Source organism: Cheilinus undulatus, linkage group 1 (assembly GCF_018320785.1).
Source record: "Cheilinus undulatus linkage group 1, ASM1832078v1, whole genome shotgun sequence".
In the NCBI taxonomy this organism is placed as follows: Eukaryota; Metazoa; Chordata; class Actinopteri; order Labriformes; family Labridae; genus Cheilinus; species Cheilinus undulatus.
The window spans coordinates 1,866,777-1,889,130 of record NC_054865.1 but is presented as its reverse complement, the minus strand read 5'-3'; the positions used below and the strand labels follow the sequence as shown (position 1 = coordinate 1,889,130).

The 22,354-nt window shown below is 42.3% G+C and overlaps 1 protein-coding gene across 1 annotated transcript in view; it reads left to right on the top strand.

The window, feature by feature from the left end:
* LOC121511398 (multiple epidermal growth factor-like domains protein 11) overlaps nucleotides 1-22,354 on the top strand; it is a 181,855-nt gene that overhangs the window by 110,053 nt on the left and 49,448 nt on the right. The window contains exons 10-12 of the mRNA XM_041790064.1: nucleotides 4,390-4,510; nucleotides 17,267-17,430; nucleotides 17,519-17,621. Of these exons, the coding sequence (XP_041645998.1) occupies nucleotides 4,390-4,510; nucleotides 17,267-17,430; nucleotides 17,519-17,621 (388 nt within the window). The remainder of the gene's footprint in view (nucleotides 1-4,389; nucleotides 4,511-17,266; nucleotides 17,431-17,518; nucleotides 17,622-22,354) is intronic.

Genomic DNA, 22,354 nt, shown 5'->3' with positions numbered 1-22,354 from the left:
TCAGTCACGTGCAGATCTCAGTGTTTTCACATGTTTACAGCAACCAGATTCCAACATTTCTAGAGTGTTAAGACACAAATTTTGGATTTCACCTTACAGGGTCTTTAATATCTGTGAACATGTGCAACACCGGCTCTGCAGAGCAATGACACTGCTGCGTCAGAATCGCCTGTCAAGTTTTAGTGAAAAAGTAAAGACAGGCAGCAGGTTTTCCTTCAAAAGTGTTTTTACAGACTTGGACTCAGAAAACAGGCACGCTGAAAATGTAAACAAACAAAAAAAAAAAGATCTTAGCCCTCCTTAAATATTCCATCCAACCTTTTATCTTCCACTCCAGGGCCAGGTCACGATGGCAGAAACTAAGCAAGTCAGTCCAGTTAGGCTTCTAGCCTTCTTCTGAGGGGCTAGGAGGCATTCCCAGACCTGGTGGGATTTATAATCCCCCCCAGTGAATGACACAGATACAGACCTACCTGCAGAGCTCCAGCTGATATTTGTTATTATTCGGCCACTTGTGCTTGCTGGTGATGCTGGTGAGAGAGTGAGCACAGTCTTGTCACTGTTTAGATCAGTGGTACTCAACCTTGTTCTACCAAAGACAAACAAACCGTTATTCATAAATTTTGTGAACAAATTCCTTTTTTTTTTTTTTTTTTTTTTTTTTTTTTTTAAATTTACCACAACATGAACCTAAAAAGTTTTAGTTTTAAAAATCTGACTCTCTGGAACTGAACAATTCCATGAAAATAAAAACTTAATGAACATCTTTAAGATTTAAAAACCCAGTCCTGCAATAATTTCAGAGACATCTGTGGGCATATTTGGTGCCACAGATCTTTTTGCGTCAGTCTGTGACTCTCAGTTAATTTTTCGATGTCTAGCTATGATTTGATTTTGTTTTGTCAAGGCAACAACCTTTTGCAACCTCCTCACACTGGTAGGATGATGCAAAGGGAAAAGGTGTGGCAAAGGCTCTTGTGTCTACTACTACTACCACTCCTTGTCCAGTCCAAAATGCTGTCCATGCCTTGGACCTGAACTGCAATAATATTGTTGAATCTGAAGAGACTTCTCCTCTTCAGGCTTAACAGAAGACCCACTCGTCCCTCGAATGCTTCAAACTCGAGTCAGAGATTTTACTAAGTCCCGTAGTCTATGTTACAATCGAGTAATTCCTCCTGTAGATACTGTTCCCTTTGGTTGCTTACCTGTCTGCGTTAACGTAGCGGTCTGATGTGAGGCAGACAGACAGACAGCGAGGATGGAGGAGAATACAATGCAGCATCACACCCGGTGGTGTGCAGGGGGGGCAGTCATGCCCCCTCGTGGCCCAATTGTCTAAAAACACATGCTAAAGTGCCCTCTTGGGAGCCAAAATGCATGTTAAAGTGCCCTCTTAAGAGGCAAAATGTGTGTTAAAGTGCCCTCTTTGGAGCCAAAACACATGCTAAAGTGCCCTCTTTGGAACCAAAACACATGCTAAAGTGCCCTCTTTGGAACCAAAACAGGTGCTAAAGTGCCCTCTTTGGAGCCAAAACACGTGCTAAAGTGCCCTCTTTGGAACCAAAACAGGTGCTAAAGTGCCCTCTTTGGAACCAAAACACATGCTAAAGTGCCCTCTTTGGAGCCAAAACACATGCTAAAGTGCCCTCTTTGGAACCAAAACACGTGCTAAAGTGCCCTCTTTGGAACCAAAACAGGTGCTAAAGTGCCCTCTTTGGAGCCAAAACACGTGCTCAAGTGCCCTCCTGGGAGCTAAAACACGTGCTAAAGTGCCCTCCTGGGAGCTAAAACACGTGCTAAAGTGCCCTCTTTGGAACCAAAACAGGTGCTAAAGTGCCCTCTTTGGAACCAAAACACATGCTAAAGTGCCCTCTTTGGAACCAAAACAGGTGCTAAAGTGCCCTCTTTGGAACCAAAACACGTGCTAAAGTGCCCTCCTGGGAGCTAAAACGTGCGCTAAAGTGCCCCCCTGGCTGGCAAAACACACTAACTCTTCTCTTGTGTGAGAAAACACACACTAAACTGCCCTCTTGGCTGGCTAAAACATGATAAACTGCCCACTTGGGTGGAAAAAAGGCATGTTTAAGTACCCTCCTCGTTGGCAAAACACACTAAACTGCCCTCTTGGGTGAAGAAAAACACACTAAACTCCAGAAGACCATCAGGACCAAGAAATACTACGAAACATTACTGTTGCAATGACTTTTATGTCGGTCCCTTTTTTAATCTATACTGAGCCAGAACTATATCACACAGAACCAGTTTGGATTATCTGGTGCTAATATGGTGTTAAAATGCACTAGAATACAGGAAATGGCATCTACTTCATTGAAAATGTTCTGGGGGAAGACCCCCAGACCCTCTAGGGATTTATTTATTTACTTCTGTGTTCTTCACAGTCCAACGTTGACTCTACTCAGTTCTTGTGTATGCTGATCCTAACTACAAACTAACTTGAGTAGTCTGTCTAGTTAGTCTGTTTTAAGGTTGTATAATGTGCCATTTGTAGAACATATAAACATGTCTAAAGTGCCCCCGAAAACACGCCAAACTTAGTGCCCTCTTCAGTGGCGAGAACACGCTGTATGTGCCCTTTTTTTTCTTTTCGCCCCTGCTCTTGAAAAAGTCTGTGCACGTGACTGATCACACCGCATGGACTGTTACAGACTGAGAGAGTAAGGTAACAGGTTTACTTTGAACCATTTAACTTTAATGTGACTTTCTTATTAAGTTAATATGTGTGTCTGTTTGAGAGAACAGAAGGATTTCTTCATTTACATCATAAACATCAGTTAGGATGTGATTGTGCACGTGGATGTCTCTTAAGATGTTGGAAATATCTGACTGTTACACTGGTTGTAGTTATTTCATATCAACATTATCCAAACTGCAGCTCATAGGCCAACTGTGGTCCTTTTTCAATAAATGTAAGGTTATTGCTATTTAATGAACATTTTATTCACTTACATAGACAGGATACTCTTTGTTATGGGAAAATTAGTGTAAAGGTGAAAAAATGGAATTCCATGAAATTAAAACATTAAAAAATGAATTTGGCAAAAATAAAAATAAGACCTATTTCACAGGGCCCTAGTCATTAGGACATTTTTTTTTAAACTCACTAAATTAGGTGGATAGAGGAACAAAGCATGCTGATATTACCGTTAGCCTACTACCTTACCCAACCACAAAAACAGCGCATTATCCCTTTAATGAGCCTTTGTGTTCATCATTATGGTCTATTTTAGGCATTTTCACTCTTTTTAATGAGATAGCTGAAGGATTTCCATCACACTGTGCAGAAATGTCCATTATAACTCACAGCTGAAGTACTGAGATTTTGGAGGTCAAAGGTCAAGGTCAAAGGTCCTTACCTGTGCCAGAGAAAACACTCAGTCGTACGAGAGTGCTGTCCCTCATGCATATGGACCATAAACAGTCTCTATAAACACCATTTTACATACAGTAAAAACAGGAGTCAGTCCGCCGCTGCTATTTTTATTCTTTATCTTTTTGCACCTTTTAGCTGAAAACTAAACTCTTTATTTTTTTATTGTCTCTGCAGTCGAACCTTAGATAATAAAGATTAAAACAACAGGCTGATAAAGCTCTCACATGCCCTCAGAATTTAAATCTGTGATAAATATCAGGATCCATCGATCGGCACGTATTTATTATTCCAGAGGTCACCTTGTACTTCCTCCATCCCAGGGGTAATTCTGACGATTTTCCTTATTTAACCTGCGCAGGCCTTATTTATTCACAAAGTTAGCCCTGATAAAAAAGCCCTACATTCACCAACTTTTTAATAAGGTCTCTCTTCTCCTGTCGGTGCACATTTGGCACGCTTTGTGAATATTAGATTAATAACAATGTAAAGGCGGCAGGTCGGACCAGGCAACTTTAATTAGCACAGTTTAGATGTTGAAGGTGCTGATCAATGTGACAGCGTGCAGCTCGCTCTCACAGCATGCTAACAGACGCTCTGACACCCTGCTAACGCCGAGCTGTCTCTGAACATGTCCTCTGGTGATTGGACGAGCTCAGACATCATGTTCCTCTGCGGGGACGCCTCCGTCTTCATCGTCTCTCCTCCATTATACATGGGTTTGTTTGCAGCAGCTCCTCCAGCAGGTTTAATGCTGTCCTTTTCTTATAATGAATTTAAAGATGAGCCTGAGCAGAAAAAGTGACTTGGCTGCAGGAGGGAGGATGTTTCTGCTGGTGGGGTTTGTCCTAAAAGTCCAAATGCTCACACAGTAGGGAACAGGATGACTCTAGCATAGAGAATGAAACTGCATAAGCCAGTAAAGATGTGCTAAATGGTCACACATTCAAAGGCTTTCAGTTAAACTTCTCTATTTTCTCTCTGTCCCTTGTTTTCAGGGCGATGACTGCTCCATCAGCTGTCCTTTGGGTCTCTACGGGACAAACTGCACCTCCTCCTGCTCCTGCCACAACGAGATGTCCTGCTCACACATCGACGGCTCCTGCATCTGCAGAGAAGGTTCAGTTCAGCTTCGCCTCCCTCTTTGTTCTCTTACAGTTAATTTATTTAGAGAAGTATAGAAGCTAACAGTCATATTTTTAGACAGGGCAAAGGCATATAAAAGGGGGGAATGCAGGAGAGGCAGTGGTGGTCCTGAGCACTACCTGGTCGGTCCACTGGCTCCAGCAGTGGCATTGCTATAGCCAGAGCTCTCAGAGCAGAAGCAGTGCAGGAGAAGATGGGAGTGGTCTCTGAATGGTAAAGTCAGTTAGAGGCGGTAACCCTCCTCCTTTTATATAGAGTTTGTGAGGTAGAAACCTACCGATGGTAGATTCTACATCACATAAGCCCCACCTTTTCAGAAAAGATTTTTCAAGGCAGATGTCCGTTTGAGCTAATTAGAAGACGTAAACTCCAGATTTTTATCAGTTTGGTGCAAATTTCAGCTATAACATCAACACTGATGTGTTTTATTATAGTTCAGTCAGATACCTCAGTGTACAGTTGAAAAAAAATGTTAAAGTGTTCACTACCTCTTCAACCCTACTATGTCTGTTTTGAGGACATTCATTATTTTTATCATCATTTTTGAGTTGATAGTCACATTTTTATAGATTGAGGCATCAAATTTGGTCCCAGTTATTATTTTTCTTCAGATCAAAAAAAATGTGTTGCCCATAGAACTCGATTGAAGTGAAATAGCTCCTTCCATCCTTGTTTGTCCGAAATCGGACACATAGACTTCCATTAAAAACATGTTTTTTGACTGTGTGTCTATGGCACCAAAACAACTTATAGCAACTGTTTCTTTGCAGTGTCTCAATCACCGGGGATCTAAATTTCACCATTCCACAGGGATCCGGCACATGGTGCCAGCACGACATTTAACCCCTTTGGCAGCACACACATGGTTTTCCTTCCATGGACTCAGAGTGTTTGAAGCGCTATTTCACCCACTAAACATCATCAGAATTAAATGAACCGATTCATGCCACTAGATATGGATGTCTGGTGGGCTACATGTGTAAGGAAAAGTTTGTGTACTCCTACGTGTGTGATCGGGTGCAAATCTGCGTCTATGTTTACAATCTGACATGCTGTAAGTGGAGTGTTTACAGTCAGAAATACTACTTCTGAGTTCTGCAGTCTGGGACTAAGAAAGGGGGACATTTGGGCAATTCCAACTTCGCCCTCACTTCACAGTTTTCTGGACAAACAAGGACAGATGGAGCTAAAAATTACAAGGGAGTGAGGGTTAAGAGTCTTTGGTCTGGTCGGATTTTGCTCCTCAGATCTCCACGGATATTTTCAGGATGCTTATTTATCGAGTGGTTCATCATGTTACTCGTATTCCCCATGAAATGTGTCGCTGTAATCTGGCAGCGTCTGCATACTGTCTGAAGTTTGTCTGCACTTTTTCTCATTTCTCTTTTTTTGTTTCAAAGATTTATTTTAAGGCATCTGTGCCTTTATTGGATAGAGGAGGACAGTAGATAGAGTCAGAAATGGGGAAGAGAGCAGGGAGAGCCGTGCAGCTAAGGGCCACAGGCCAGACTCAACCCGAGCCACCCGTGTACATGGGTCACGCCTTAAACCACTAAGCCATCTGTGCGCCCTTCCTCTCTCATTTCTGGACACCAGAAGGCTAAAATGTTTGCACACGTCAGATATAAGTCTTGGAGCCTCCGCAGTCTCAAAAACATTGTCACTCATCTCTTCCTCGCTACTCAGTGCATCCGCCATTTTTGTGTTGTAGAATCAAGCAAGCGAGTGGAGTGCAAAGCATGGTGGGTACACAAGTGCCAGTGGGAATTGTAGATTCCACATCTATTAGGTCTGCTCCTCTAAAACATTACGCTTTCTGCCCTGAAGACATATTTGAAACCGTCACATGTCCGGGACGGGATGTGGATGCTTCCTTTACAGCGGTATGAGCGATACCGTTACACCCCTACTGTTTACTGGTGTTCAATCAGTGATACTCAACATGTGGCTCTGGAGCAACATGTGGCTCTTTGTGACTATTTGTGGCTCTTTGATGTCTTGATTTTAAATATTATTCCCCAGAAAACTAACCTGGCACGCCAGATGGATTTGTTTCACACTTTCATCTGGAAAACCTCTCATACACAGCATTTGGGAAAGGGCAGAGCCTTTAAAAAATAACTCAGAGGGTGATTGGATGAACTTCTGTCTGTCACATCTTTACGGGCCAATCAGAGCAACAAAACACGTGACATAGCTGCGAGCTGCGCCTGCAACCCTACCAAAGGACTAAACTCCATTAGAGCTGCATAACGCGAATTATGGCAACTGTAGACATGTAAGTACTCGGCTTTTGTCGTTTTTGAAAAGAAAACAACTCACTGCTGCTCTCTGTTCTTTTAACGAAGAAATGTTGTCAAGTTCTGATGAAACTGGCGCTCTAACAGCATCCACGCTAATCTCTTCCGCCATAATTGCACCGGCCTCTTGTCGCTGCTTGTTTACGTTACAACTCCTCTGCGCCTGAAAGTACTGCCCCTCGTCGCTGATTGGTCCTGTCTCTTTCTAACCGGGCCCAAACGGTTCAGATGGGAGCTTTGCAAGATGAATTCACCACTGAGAAACACGGAAACGAGCGTATCCATCTGCTTTGCAAGGTTACCAGAAAACCTTAACCCCTTAAAGCCTGAAAACACAAATTACAGCCAGAGAATTCTTATTTTGGAACTGAAATGTTCATTTAACTTTCTACTGAAATTTTAAAAAAAATCAAAATTTCAATCAAATTTAACAGTATTAATTTTAGTGCCTCATTTCATTCATTTGGTGTTTTTGGTAACTGATAATCCTCTTGAGGGCATTTTTATCATTTATCAGATTGTATGCAGAGGTTTTTTTATGAGTAATTTATTGAGCATATTGATTAGATAGAGGTATCATAAAAGTATGTATCAAATATGTGACAACAGGCATTAAGGGGTTAAATGGAAACTTTTTGCCCTTTTTCACAATTTTTTGCCACTTTTCGCCAATTACAGCTACCTTTTACCATTATATACTACTTGTTTCCTATGTTTTGCCCATTATTACCACATTTTTTTGCAACTTTTTTTATCCAATTTTTGCCACTTGATATTTTCCCATTTTCCCCATTTTTTGCCACTTTTGCCCATTTAAGCTACCTGTTGCCATTAAATACCACATGTTTCCTATATTTTTGCCCATTTTTGCCACTTTTTTCCACCTTTATCCCATTTTCTGCCCTTTTTCACATTTTTTGGCCATTTAGGCTACATTTTGCCATTAAATACTGCTTGTTTCCTATTTTTGCCCATTTTTAACACTCTTGACTGCTTTTTGCCCATCTTAGTCATTTCCCACTCATTTTTTGTCACATTTTTGTCATTTTGGACCATTTTTTGTCACCTGTTACTCATTTTTTTGTCACTTCTCACCCATTTTTTCTTTTTTTTGACCCTTCTTTCACTTTTCTCCTTATTTTTGCCCCTTTTCACACATTTTTGCTGCTTTTAGACCAGATAATTTAATTTTTGATTTATTTCTAATTCTACTTAAGCTTAGATCACTTAGATTGTGGCTCTTGCAAAGGTATTTTTCAACAGTTTGGCTCTTTGGTTGAGCAGGGTTGAGTAACAGTGTGTTAAATGGCATTTATCTTTAGAGACATGATTTTCCGCTGAGGCCCCTCTCCATGGATATAGCAGTATCGATAAGCTAACAGGTTATTGATTTTCGGGTATTTTAAAAACACAGAACCTGGTATCGATCCCCATCCGTATCTCTAAGCCCCCTGTTGTCAACGATGTCGATGGTCTGCGGTCTCTGGTGACCCATTACTGATTGCATGAGTTGGCGTAGATGTTGTTGTTGTGTGGACAAATCCACGTCTGCTGGACTCCGCCGCTGTAGCTTGACGACCATGGCTTGACCCCGTGTTGTTGTTTGCATTTTTGCTAACATTAGCAAAGATGTGCTGTGCCTGAAGCTGGAACTTCAGACTTGTTGTGCTTTGGTGTAAAGACAGTTCATCACTGCAGCATGTACCCACAGTTTAGGTTTTATCTGAACTAACCTTCTCCAGCTTTTTAAAAAGAAAACTGCCATTAGGCAGACCTGGTTTCAGGTTTAAAGATTAGCATTAGGGCTGCAGTAATAAATTCTTTTTGTAGTCGAGTATTCTATCGACTCTTCTGATGATTAATCGAGTACTTTAATAAGAAAGATTGCATTTTTTTAATCAGTCACTTTTGCTTTTTCAAGAGAAGTAGTACTAGACAAATGAGAAAAGAAGCTGGGTCCCTTAAATAAACTACTTCACATTCTAGCAAGAATAAAGCTCCATCATTCACACAGCGGTCTGATGATGTCTGAAAGGTGAACCTTTAGATTACAGGAATATTTTTCAAAAGGGTGTTCACTTTCAATTTTTGCACATTTTTGTTTGTGAGTTCATCCACCATAAAAACCTGATCTGTAGGACCATCCACTGACATGGAGAACACATTTTAGGGGATAAAGCTGCTTCTGTGACCTGTTGAATCCTGACTGTATGATGATGAACTTTAACCTACTTCGTCTCTGTCACAGTCTGTGGCAATAAGGTGTTTCTATTTATTTGGTGTCAATTTATTATCAATATAAATCTTATCAAATCATTTGGGATGCTAAACATTTTGAAAAATACACTGCAATCAAGACGTCAGTGCGCTGACTATTAGATCATTTACAATTCAATGTATAATGTGCACATGCAGAAAAGAGAGAGGGGGGTCACCAAAACAGGACTTGACTGTTGAAGCCTGACGGTGTTCTGTAAAACTGTCGGGTCAATCAGAGAAGTTTATAAAGTTCCCTGAAGTCTGCAGACACAAAATGAGTGCTGCGACTCATGCAGGCAGCGCGTAAACTCAGAGATCTGCATAGGTTTACAGGTGCAGGCGTAGTGCCGTAGCTGCTATAAAGCCGCGGCCAATGGATGCGTAAAAACGCAGGACAAGTGCCTGTAAACATCACTGCATCAACTTCTCTTCCCTCGTGATTTTCATGCCTCATATCATACATGTTACAGTAACAGCGAAAACAAGGGCACACAAATAGCCATCCGTGCGAAACACAGCATGCCGCGCAGCACACAGCGCGATGTCCAGGCTACAGCATGTCCTTATATGGATACAGGACTGACTTGAGCAAAGCCTCGAGGCAGATAATTTGCCTCAAGGAATTTTTTTAACCGAATTACCCAGATAAGTCGAGGAATCGTTTCAGCCCTAATTAGCATTATTGCGTTAATATTAACAGCCCTGGTTTAAACCAGAGTCCACATTTGGAGGTCTTCTGTTGGCTGTAGTCCACTGCTGTAGACCCTCTGATTATTAGAACCAGCTAAAATCATGTTTGACTTTAAGTGTTCAGGTGTAACAGCCATTTTTATCAGCCGTTAGCGCCGTTTTCTTTCAGCACTGAAGACCACAGCTTCCTGTAGTTTAGAGATCAGGATGTCCAAGCATAAAAAACAGGTGTGTTTTTTTAATGACTGTTTTTGATGCTTGCTCGGTTCTTATTTCTGCAGAGACGATGTGACAGAAACGCAGAGGTGTTTGACGCCTGTTATCAACATGCCAGACTCCAGCAGCAGACCTTTAAATTACAAATAATCACAACAGTTACAGCAGAAAACCCTCCCTACCTTCTGGGCTTTGATTCTCCTCTGAATGCCTGTCGACAATCTGAGAGCTTCTTTTTCAGGTTGGCCGTGTAAATACAGCAGCGGTAGCTTTAATTCAAAGCACACCTCTCTGTGTTGGCGTCCTCTCTGCTGTTTTAGGAGGAGGAACTCATCTTTGCTTCTTCAGAGGTTTTTAACTTTTTACAAATAGTCTTCAGCTTTGTTGTGAGCCCCAGAAACGTCCCTCAGCTCCACAGCTGCTGTTTGATTTCTGCTTTTCTCTTCAGTGGAGCAACAACCACCTGTGAAATTCTGACTATGGCATTATTTTCACATGTTCTACTCTTAAACCATCTCATATGCTGGAGAGCTCAAACAATCAGTAAACCAACAGGAAAGGTCTGGACCAAGACAGATGTAAATGAAACATCTGTGCCCAGCTCTGGTCTAAATGTTACAGCTGTGAATCTGTTTCAAGATGGTTCAGTTCAAACAAGATGTAACTGAACAAGATCATCAGTCTTTGAGGTTGTTTATAATAGACACAAATTAGCAGGCCTCACTGATCAGGAGGTGTTCTGATCTTCCGTTTTCATCACAAACACCTGCCCAGGTGTCTCATTGTGACATGCATCTCTGCCCTTCTGTTCTTCTCACTTCATTGACTGTGAAATCCTGCTAACAGTGTTATGCCAATTTTTCTCTGTTGCTGGTGAACAAATGAAACATTAGACATCTGCCGGCCGACAAGCCTTTATTTCTTCATGAAGAAAGGTCCGTCATCACACACGAGCGGTCAGTATGAAGAGAGACCCAGAACATGGGGAGACTAGGACATTTATGCTTGAGGTAACGCCCCCCAAGGTATTCTTGACACCCCTCTGTCTGGGGAGAATCCACACCAGCACAGGGCTTTGTTTCCAGGCGGTCTGGACATCACAATTTAAAATACAAAAGGACCTTTTGATAGAGTCATGGGCTCCAGGTTTAACACTTATTCAAGAACTAGCATAGGCATCTTTTGTTGCTTCGTATTTACATATGCAGTAAAGTCGACACCTTCCTAGCCCTATCGTTTCCCATGTCTGTGGGAGGTGGAGAGGTGGTAGGCCCCACTGAAAAGAGAACTGGGGGTGTTGGAGGGGGGAAGGTGAGACAAGGAAGCTAAACTCCCATTACAACAGTCAAAAAAAGATAATTAACTCCATCAGGAAGCACAAATGAAGCACATCTAACCTTTAAGATGATATCCACTCCTCCTGCAGCTGACCATTCCAGTTTGTTTTTAACCCTTTACCTACTGAGCCGGCACTGGCACTGTGTTTTATATGTCCGGAGTATTATTACCATAACTCTGTCAAAGTTTGTCCCATCAGAAAAATTCTAATGGCGTTGGAAAGCTGAGAATTGTGGGCATGCGCACATATATGGTTCATTATGGTACTCACAACTATATGACGTGGGCATTCATAGCAAAACACCAGAAGTATTGCGAGACCGCTACACCGATTCTCAACACTGTAAATCCTCGAAAGTTTGATCAATCTAAAACATTCCAACGCTGACAGAGAGCTGAGAATCTGTGCTTTCCAGCAATATATGATGTGTGGTATATATACTACGGTAATGTCCAACAGCACCACGAAAATGGCAGCTTTGGCAGAAGACGAGTGAGAAAGGAGAGTGAAGGAAGAGAGTAAAAGGAGAGTGAGCGAGAGTGGTGTTTTGTTTTCAAAAATAGCGTTAGATAGTGGCATTTCTGCGTGTCTGTCATGTGCAATAAAAATATGTTACTGAGAATGTTGAGAATGCATTTTTCCACCTTTATTTGGACCAACTGTGGCCTATGTGTATAGTTATCTTTTGCACTGTGTTTTGCACACCCAGAGTCCTAGACTCAAAAAATGGCTGCTGATTGTTCTAAACATGTATAGGTTCACATTTCAAATGTCAAATTAAAACTTCATGAGCAATAACAACATTTCTTCTCATAAAAACCATGAAAAACAAATCAGTTTTTGTGTTTTTCTTCTTTTAAACTGCTGACAATTCCATAAATTGTGCAATAATCATTAACCAGATGTTGAAAAGTCAAGTTCAAGTACTCCTGGGAAAAGGGACCAAAGCTCTCAGACTTAGGGCATTTCCTGACTATTTTACAGCCAGAATAATAAAATATGTCCAAATCGCCATTTTTAGACTCAGTAGATAAAGGGTTAAATTAATATCAGCTCTGTGAAACGCTCTCTGGTTGGCATCCTTTTTAGCCTCAAATCTATTGATTTTGTCCTGAAATTAATCCCTCTAAACTTCCCCTCTAAATCTGTAAATCCTAGGAATAAAACGAGCTGCAGTGCTGTGAGAACTAAAGACTTCACTAAGTTAGGACTGAGGGCCTTTGCACCCTGAGTCTGTTCGTCCCAATTCTCAGCACATTTAAAAAGAAATGCGATCTCACATTGTTCTAATCATGTTTGCACACCAACGCCCAAACTTTCGTCCGTCATGTTTTTATTTGGAACGGGTTTGAGTTTATGAAAATTTTCTGATCAGTCCAATTCATGTCGATGGTGATTGAGGATTCATGATGATTCACTCGCCCCCTCCCCTCACCTCACTCTCTCTCTTTCCCTCTCACACTGAACCCTCACTTTAAACACTGTGGTTTGTCTCTGTGTTATGTGGACTTTAACCGTGGAAACATGAAAACATGTCATAACAGACTGAAGTAAAGAGTTGATCTCCATCTCTCTAACTTGGCTCGGTGCCATGACGCATGAGCATGTGCTGTATGGAGCTGTTTGTCAGGATGGATCCAGCGGGATTTTAAAGGGCTGACAGAGACAGGCTCGCTGTACGGAACAATTCGCCACATTCAATGTATTTTTGCAGCGAAGGCAAATGGAAACACAAAGGACTCCGAGTGCAGGGTTCAAGTGTGACATTTTTTCAGATTTACGGACCCAGCGTGTGAAGACCTTAAGACTATCACCGTGCATGCGCCATAAACCCAAGAATAATTTAGATGTCCATCTTTCTTCAGTGCTCCCTTTATAAATCCTAATCCACCTGGAAATGTGCTCACATTGATCTGCTTCTTTTCCTTTACAGACCTGCAAATGCAACAGTTCTTATGAATGGAAATGAATCATAATGAGCCAGCAAATCAAAGGTTTTTAGCAGTGACCCACAATAGCAACTTTTATAAATGAGGCCCTGGGGTAACTTAGTATAAGTATAGCTGTCTGCAGCACTAATCTATGTCACAGTAGTCTAATCCATAACTCCTCTGAACAGAATGCTTTTGCTAACTATGATTTATAAAACTGAAGAGTTCCACCATCTTTTTTATCAGAATCCCCCTTCTTCCTGCAACAGGATGTTTTCCAGCTTTGGATGGGCTTTGCTTAACTTAACACAGGCTTCTGTGTGCTGTAGACAACACTAAAACAGCAAAATCTGCAGTCTTTTTCGATATCCAGAAGTTTGGTTGTCTTGCACACATCCACATAAACACACCCACAGCCTGACATACGTGCCCATCTCTCTCCCAGTCACAACCAAGCGGCAACCTCCAGTCCTGAAAAATGAAGCCAATGCGGAAGTGCAAAAAAATGCTATACCGCGAGTGTCCACTTAAGGCTGGCTGCAGGAAAACCAGAAGTTCTGTCTGCACACATGTTAGCAGCTGGTTTTGAGACACAAAATAAACTGGTTTACAGCCTGGTTCAAAACACCAAACGTGTCTCATTAGCTAGTGTCTTATTGTGCTCCCACTGTACGGGGGGTGAATTTTTTTGTACCACAATCGTTTGGATTATATTTTGGATAAACCTCACTACATGGGGATTGGCACGTCTCATTTGATTGACAGATAGCTCGGCAGGCAGAGGATCCGTTTCTGTCAACCGGAATGCTAGCTGGCAGGCTGACAGGAAGTCGCGCTTTGTGGGCGGGCCGTTAGGTTGATCCAAAGTTTGGTTGAGACCGCGATTTCAATATGGAAGCATCCATGAATGGGCTTCAAAAGCCCACGACTGACGTCACACGGGGTTTGTCCAATTCTTTCTATAGTCTATGGTCACAACTGGACATGTCCGCTGAACTCTACAGGACACTCGCAGTGACCGACAGGCCAGGAGCACTGCTGCCAGTTTGATGTGTTCACTGACATCAAGGAGAACTCAGTTACCATCATAACTGTCATTTTATTCACTAAACAGAAGAATTGAGAAGGTAAACCAGTCTGTAAAGATGCATTTAAAACTTATGTCAGCCCTGCAAAGACTGTTTTAACCCACACAATCCGTTGTAAAACCACCCAACTGAGCATTTAACCGCCTGATCTGGCAACACTGTGTAAATGAAGCCTGGACAGCTCTCACATAAGTATTAACCCATTCATACACATTGAAACACATTCACACATCACTGCTGCAGCAGGGAAATTTGGGTGAACGGCGTCTGCTCTTACACCGATGAGTGGCTGCAGGAACCAAGGATCAAATGCTGCAACTCAAACCTCCGAGCTGCATAAGTTTGTCCTTTTTTAACCCCACTTCTTTGTGGTTTATGCACGGACACTTGGGTATAAAGAGTGAAAAGATGATCCACGTCAGAGAGAGGCTGGCTCCTCTCTTCTGTTTGCTTTTTAAAAGGAAGAGACAAAGGCTCTAAATGCAGGGTATGATGCATTTAGACTTAAGACCTAATTTGAATATTTTAGTCAATCACTGCTCTTTGAGCTGTTGAGAAAATATGTGCTAGATGTCTACCTAGAGATTTAAATATATATTTCCTTGAGCTCATCCTGTTTCCCCCTCTAAATGTCGTTTCTATAAAACCAGGAGTAAATGTATCATTTCCTCATATTGAACTGTTTGGGGAAACAGATCAGTTCTTAATTGGTGATCAGATATTTTCTTTTAATACCATTCTGATTGTTCTAAGTTTCAGCATTTTTAACAGAAATTGAAAATAAGGTTATTTAGGGTGAAGTCAGACATTTGGGTTCAGCTGAAGCTCCCGGGCCGTTCGCCCAGCGCTCCGACTCAGAAGTATCTCCACTTTAATTACCCAGCATCCCCCACAAGGTTTAGTGGCACATAAATATTTAAAGATGCTGATATTGAGAGATAATAAGGGAGCAGAGAACAAAAACAAGGTCTGAAGTCGGTTATGATAGGAACTTTACATTTCTGTACGGTCAGGAGTTTCAGGCTGGGAGAAAAACAAAAGGACTCATCATTAGAAAGCAAAACAGCTATTTAAAAACTAACAATATTAAGTAGTAGGTAATAAACAGTTAAGCACTGAGCTAGGTCAGTATGGCTGATCTGTTTTAATTACTTTTTATGTACTTTTAATTTCTTCATAACAGATTAATGATTATAATTTAGTCTGAAAATTTCTCCCAGGATTATTAAAGTAAATCAGAGAGCCCACAACTTCATATATGATGAATGGATGGATGGATGGATGGATGGATGGATGAATGAATGATGGATGGATGGATGATAATGGATGGATAGATGATGGATGGATGCATGGATGATGGATGGATGTATGGATGGGTGATGGATGGATGGATGGATGGATGGATGGATGATGGATGGATGGATGGATGATGGATGGATGATGGATGATGGATGGGAGGATGGATAGATGATGGATGGATGCATGGATGATGGATGGAAGGATGATGTATGGATGGATGGATGGATGGATGATGGATGGATGCATGGATGATGGATGGATGGATGATGGATGGATGGATGGATGGATGATGGATGGATGGATGATGGATGGATGCATGGATGATGGATGGATGGATGATAATGGATGGATAGATGATGGATAGATGGATGGATGATGGATGGATGGATGGATGGATGGATGATGGATGGATGGATGGATGGACGAATGGATGGATGATAATGGATGGATAGATGATGGATGGATGGATGGATGGATGGATGGATGGATGTATGGATGGGTGATGGATGGATGGATGATAATGGATGGATAGATGATGGATGGATGGATGGATGGATGGATGGATGATGGATGGATGGATGGATGATGGATGGATGATGGATGATGGATGGGAGGATGGATAGATGATGGATGGATGCATGGATGATGGATGGAAGGATGATGTATGGATGGATGGATGGATGGATGATGGATGGATGCATGGATGATGGATGGATGGATGATGGATGGATGGATGGATGGATGATGGATGGATGGATGATGGATGGATGCATGGATGATGGATGGATGGATGATAATGGATGGATAGATGATGGATAGATGGATGGATGATGGATGGATGGATGGATGGATGGATGATGGATGGATGGATGGATGGACGAATGGATGGATGATAATGGATGGATAGATGATGGATGGATGGATGGATGGATGGATGGATGGATGGATGTATGGATGGGTGATGGATGGATGGATGATAATGGATGGATAGATGATGGATGGATGGATGGATGGATGGATGGATAGATGGATGGATGGATAGATGGATGATGGCAGGACGGACGGACGGTTGGATAGATGGACAGATGGACGCATGGACGGATGGTTGGATGTATGGATGGATGGATGGATGGATGATGGATGGATGACGGATGGATGGATGGATGATGGATGGATGGATGGATGGATGGATGGATGGATGGATGATGGATGGATGACGGATGGATGGATGGATGATGGATGGATGGATGGATGGATGGATGGATGGATGGATGGATGGATGATGGATGGATGGATGGATGGATAATGGATGGATGGATGGATGGATGGATGGATGGATGGATGGATGACGGATGGATGGATGGATGATGGATGGATGGATGGATGGATGGATGGATGGATGGATGGATGGATGGATGATGGATGGATGGATGGATGGATAGATGGATGGATGATGGATGAATGGATGGATGGATGATGGATGGATGGTTGGTTGAATGGATGGACAGACAGGTGGTTGGTTAGTTGGATGGACAGACCATTACTAAAGATCCTACCTTGTTGCTCGCTGATCTCATCATTTCTTCATGGTTCTTGCATCTCTGCAGGCTGGCAGGGTGTGGACTGCTCCATCCCATGCTCCAGTGGTACCTGGGGTCTGAACTGCAATCAGACATGTCTGTGTGTTAACGGGGCAGCCTGCGACCCCGTCAATGGGACCTGTACCTGCTCAGCGGGCTGGAGGGGCAACTACTGTGAAGAACCTTGTCCTGTGAGTCCTCAGAGCAGTCAGCAGATCGTTATGATGTGTTGAGGACTGTGCAATCTTTGATGGGTGTTTTTCTCTTTGCTGTTGTCAGGAGGGATCGTACGGACTGGACTGCAGAGAGAGATGTGACTGCATGAACTCTGACGGCTGTGATCCTGTGAACGGATTCTGTCGCTGTGTAGCAGGATGGACAGGTGAGAGATGCAGACAGCTGGGGAGTGATGAACCATCAGACTTCTGGCAGCTTCAGTGAGAGCTTAAATGCCCGAGCAAGACCATTTATGAGGAGATGAGATTGACAATCAGTCTGTGTAAAGATCAGTGTGAGTTAGTGGTCCTGGGCCTGGATCTGAGTGGATTTGACCCCAAAGTCAGGCTCCATTTGGTCAGTGTTAAGACAAGCATGATTCATTTGTAAATGGGCACGGCACATGCAAGATGTGGCTGAACTATCCTGAACCATACTGGGGCACTGGTCAGCGAACATTTGTAAAGTCAGTTCTAAACGTCTCTTCATAAACCATCCTATCCATGCAGGACAGGCCTGTTTAATCATCCATGCTTCATGGTCGATGTTTCAGTAGAAGAAGAGTCATTGTTGGCGTCTTAGAATGGATAATAATAATAATAATAATGTTCTTGGACATGGAGTCATGTAACTTATGCGAAAGCAGACCAACGAGTGAGAGGGTAGGAGGGAGTGATTGTACCCAGGCACGGTACAAAACAAAGGAGCCAAATGTTATAGACCCCTGAGAGGAGACAAAGAAGAAGCACGCCTGTAAGTTCACTCAGAAATTCATACGCTCATAATGAACAGGAACAAAAAGTCTGATCATCTCAAGCAGGGTCCTCCTGCCACTGGTGGCTGTAACGCCTGCAACATAACCCTAAATGGATCTAAGTGTCCAGTATAGGTTGTTTTAACACTGCCAGGCCACTTTAGTGGACACACTCTGATCCATGCTGCAGCCATTACTGTCTGTGTCACCGTCAGGGAGGAAAATGTTCAAATCTTAAAAACTGTCATTGAAAATGTTGGCTGTAGCCATGCATAGTAATAATTTCAGACAGCACACCATGAGGCATGTGGAAAAAAGGCAAGTAGGTCGACAAAGGCCGGCCTTTAGCCAAACAACTTTTCCTACGATTTCAAAGTCGCAGACAAAATTCCAAAGTTGGAGTAAAATCATGGGAGTCTTTCTAAAGTTGCAGCTCACTCCCATTGTCTCAGTCATTAGGTCTACAGTGGTCATAAGAGTCATTTTAGCTGTTTTAAGGCGGTCTTTCTTCAGTCTTAGGCCAGCCACACACTACAGGATTGTAAGCCCGATTTGGGGCAAGATTTGCCTCCCTGACGATCATGGGGGCGTATCCCGAGAGGAGCCTCGTCGCAAACGACTGTTTGTCCGAGTAGTCTGCATGTGTGTTGTGTCAACACGGTTGTTTTACTGCTCCAAATCGCGTTGGAGCCTCCAGATCCCAAATCGTAAATATCTTTCACTCCTCACAACCATGAACACAACTTTAACTTAATTTAAGCCATGATTTCATCCTGAGTCTTTCCCTCATATTATGATTTCTGCTTCACCTGTAACGCATGCCAGGACAGCCTGTTGTGGAGAGACAGCAAGACGGTATCGACAGACATCCGTGTTTTTTTGTTTGTTTTTTTGTTTGTTTGTTTTTTTCTGAAGTCACGTGATCATGCGAGGTCATAGGCAGGTTGGCAGGTGTGTGGTCTCCAGTGATCTGACAGTCTGGCTGAGTCATCTAGTGTGTGCGTTCAGAGGATTAAAGATGAAAAATCTTTGGAAATTGTCCTGAAGTCTGTGGTCTCTCACCGTTTTAAAATCGTTTCAGATTAAAAAATCGTCTAATGTGTGGCTGGCCTTAGTTACGATAATATCCAATATCCAAACTGTGTTTGTCAGTGATGCGACCATCATCAACAACCAATGGGAGCCAGTGCTGTGCGTGAGCACATCATTTCACTTCGTTCTTCAATCATGAATGTGAGTGTAGATCATTCTAGAGCAGCTGAATATCCACTCAGAACTCGAGATTAAAAACGTTTCTGCTCAGAGCTGCAGCCAGATCTCTGCTCCTGTGTGTTTGTGTGTCGGTTCATGCCAGGCTGACATGACAGGAACGGTAAACCGCCACTGGGATTTTCAAAGTAAAAGCCTGATCGGTTTGTTTCCGTGGTGAGACAACTCGCGTTTTCATATGGTACTTTTATTCTGAAGTTTTTCCGGGATAGTTCCTCGGTTGTAGCGGTAACATGCAAAGTTGCATCGGTGTTTAATTTTCCTTTCGTTTCTACTCAATGTAAATTATTTAAAAACAGCGGATTATAAGAGATATTAACTCAAATGCAAACTCCATCTTTATGTTTCTACATCTTTTTCTCTGCTCAAAAACTATTGTTGTGAATTTCCACCAGATGCATGATGGGAAATAACCTCAAAAGGACTCGTATTCTAGTCTTGTAGTTAGTGACCAACAGTCTTTGCAGAATCTCAGACTGAGACTAAAAAACTCAACAGCTTGCTGACAAACTGTCTTTAGATGTGAGAGGGAAGAAAATAAATATGACATCATGATCTTTTTATCTGTTCATTCAAGCTCTTCCTTAAAACATGAGTAACCATTTTAACCTTTCTATTGTTACTGATGAGGACTGATAAGTAAACAGACTGTTTCATATCTCTGTATGGAGCTGATAGGTTACTGCTGCCTTAGATTGTTAATGGTGGAGCTGCTTGGTGAATAAGATTGATGCCAAGGCCAGTCGAGAGATTTGCAAAAACCTCTTCTCTGTGGAGACAAGCTTTCAGTGTGGCTCTATGCTCTTTTTAAAAAAAACAAAAAAGATAGATCAGGTCTAAAACTGCTGCTTTCCTACAGCTACATCTGAGCTACATCTGAGCTAACAGCTACCATGGCAGCAGCCATTAGATACACGGGAATACCCCACCCGTGATGACTGCATACTCATGCTGAAGCTGACCTGGAGAAGAGCAAAAACATCTTTTCTGTCCTGTATTAGATAAAGAAACATTGCCCAGTTCTCACTGCCACTGTGGCTAAGTCTGAGCTAATCACTCCACTAGTAGCTGACTAACGACTAACCCTGTCCCCTGTAACTCTTACAAACTCACGCTGAAGCAGGTCGTCAGATGAGTGAAGAACATCTTTCCCATCACTGAAAGCTTTTAGTGTTGATTTTATTCTTTATTTCATGCAGAAACACAGTCCAGTTCTGGTCAAACTGATGCTATACTAGAGCTATATAGAGTTAATCACCACACTGATGGCAGCCATTACAAACGGCTCTGAGTATGGCTAAACCCCGCCCATAGCTACCACCTTGTTCTCCTTAAATGATGCTGATTGGTCCGGACTGTGTTCAATCAGCACAAACGTTGAGGAGTGGATTTGCCTGATGACAGAGATGGAGTCTGACAAATCTCTCTGCTCTACAAGGTTAACTGAAGAGGAACTTAGGGTTACAAATATGACTTGAAGGTCGGGTCATTCCTTCTCTCAGTTTCGGCCAAATGCTTCCACATCCACAAATGCTGGTACTGTGTGTAGCATACACTTGCCAAACCACTGTCTTCCATTGATTTTGTCATAATTTGGCATTCTGTCTCACAGCAGCATGAACTTAAGATCATTTCTGTTTTTGACATTTGACCATCATCACTAACTACCATTGACGCTGTTGCATCTTTTACACATTGGTGCACCACTGAATTATACCATAACCTGATAGTACTGATAACTGTATCATTTTAGGGCATGAAAACTTATAAAATTTTAACCTTATTATTATTTACTTATTTCTAAACTTATTGCATAGACATCCCTCAGACGGGAAACATTGCAAACATGGCCCTGGGTTTAAATGTAATACATCAGGTATAGCCTTGAATAAAAAGTGAGACTCTTAAAGAAGCCAAAGAAAGACCCCTGTCCTGGGAGTTCTTTTGAGGACAGAGTTCACTGTTGGCTTTCAGAGGGTGACTGAGGCCGCTGTGGAAAAAACCAGAACAGACTCAGAGGTGAAAGAGTCCGAGGCCAGACCAGCAACACCGCATGACGATACCAGAGACCACAAATCAATGATACGCACACAAAAACTCTGAGCTATAATTCTGAAAGTGATGCAGACTCAGACTTGGATGGGTTTGACGGCTCGGCTCTCTTTAATAATTCAGCGGCACCAGAGGTCAGCGTGGACGAACAACAAGCTTTCAGCCGAGACGGGACTCAGGACGAGTTTTAGACAAGCATAAACCTTCAGCTTGAGCTTCAGCTGGAATAGTCGCCATGACTACGCTGGAGCTCATCTTATTGTACCTACATTTAGACGCAATGAAAGGATGTTTTAATACCCGGTTAGAGGGAAGAGCTGACACTCAAACAAACGTCCTTTTATTGATGTCTGTTAACATTGACCTCACGCTAAAGTCAAAAGAAACTAGATGAATCTGTAGCATCATCATCATCCAGTGTGTAACCAAACTTTTAATACCTTCATCTAAAAGTCACCTGCAGCTTATACACCAGGGTGACCTGTATGCCAAAGTGATGAAACATGGAACGTCATTACAGGAAAGGCATGCAGCTGCAACACCACACTGCACAAGACGTAATGTGGTCTGTGCACGGGTATGCAATCAGACTTCAAGACTGCAAAATGTAGACTGAGGCACCCCAACCTGCTGTGAAACAGCACACATCAGACTGGACTATTTTCTAAACCTCACTGATTCTAAATTCATGGGAAACTACAGATGTGAAGACAGTTTCAGCTGATTTCTAGTATTATAATCCTTTAAACCAGTGATGCTCAACATGTGGCTCTTTGTGATGATTTGTGGCTCTTTTATGTCTTAATTTGAAACATTTTTCCCAT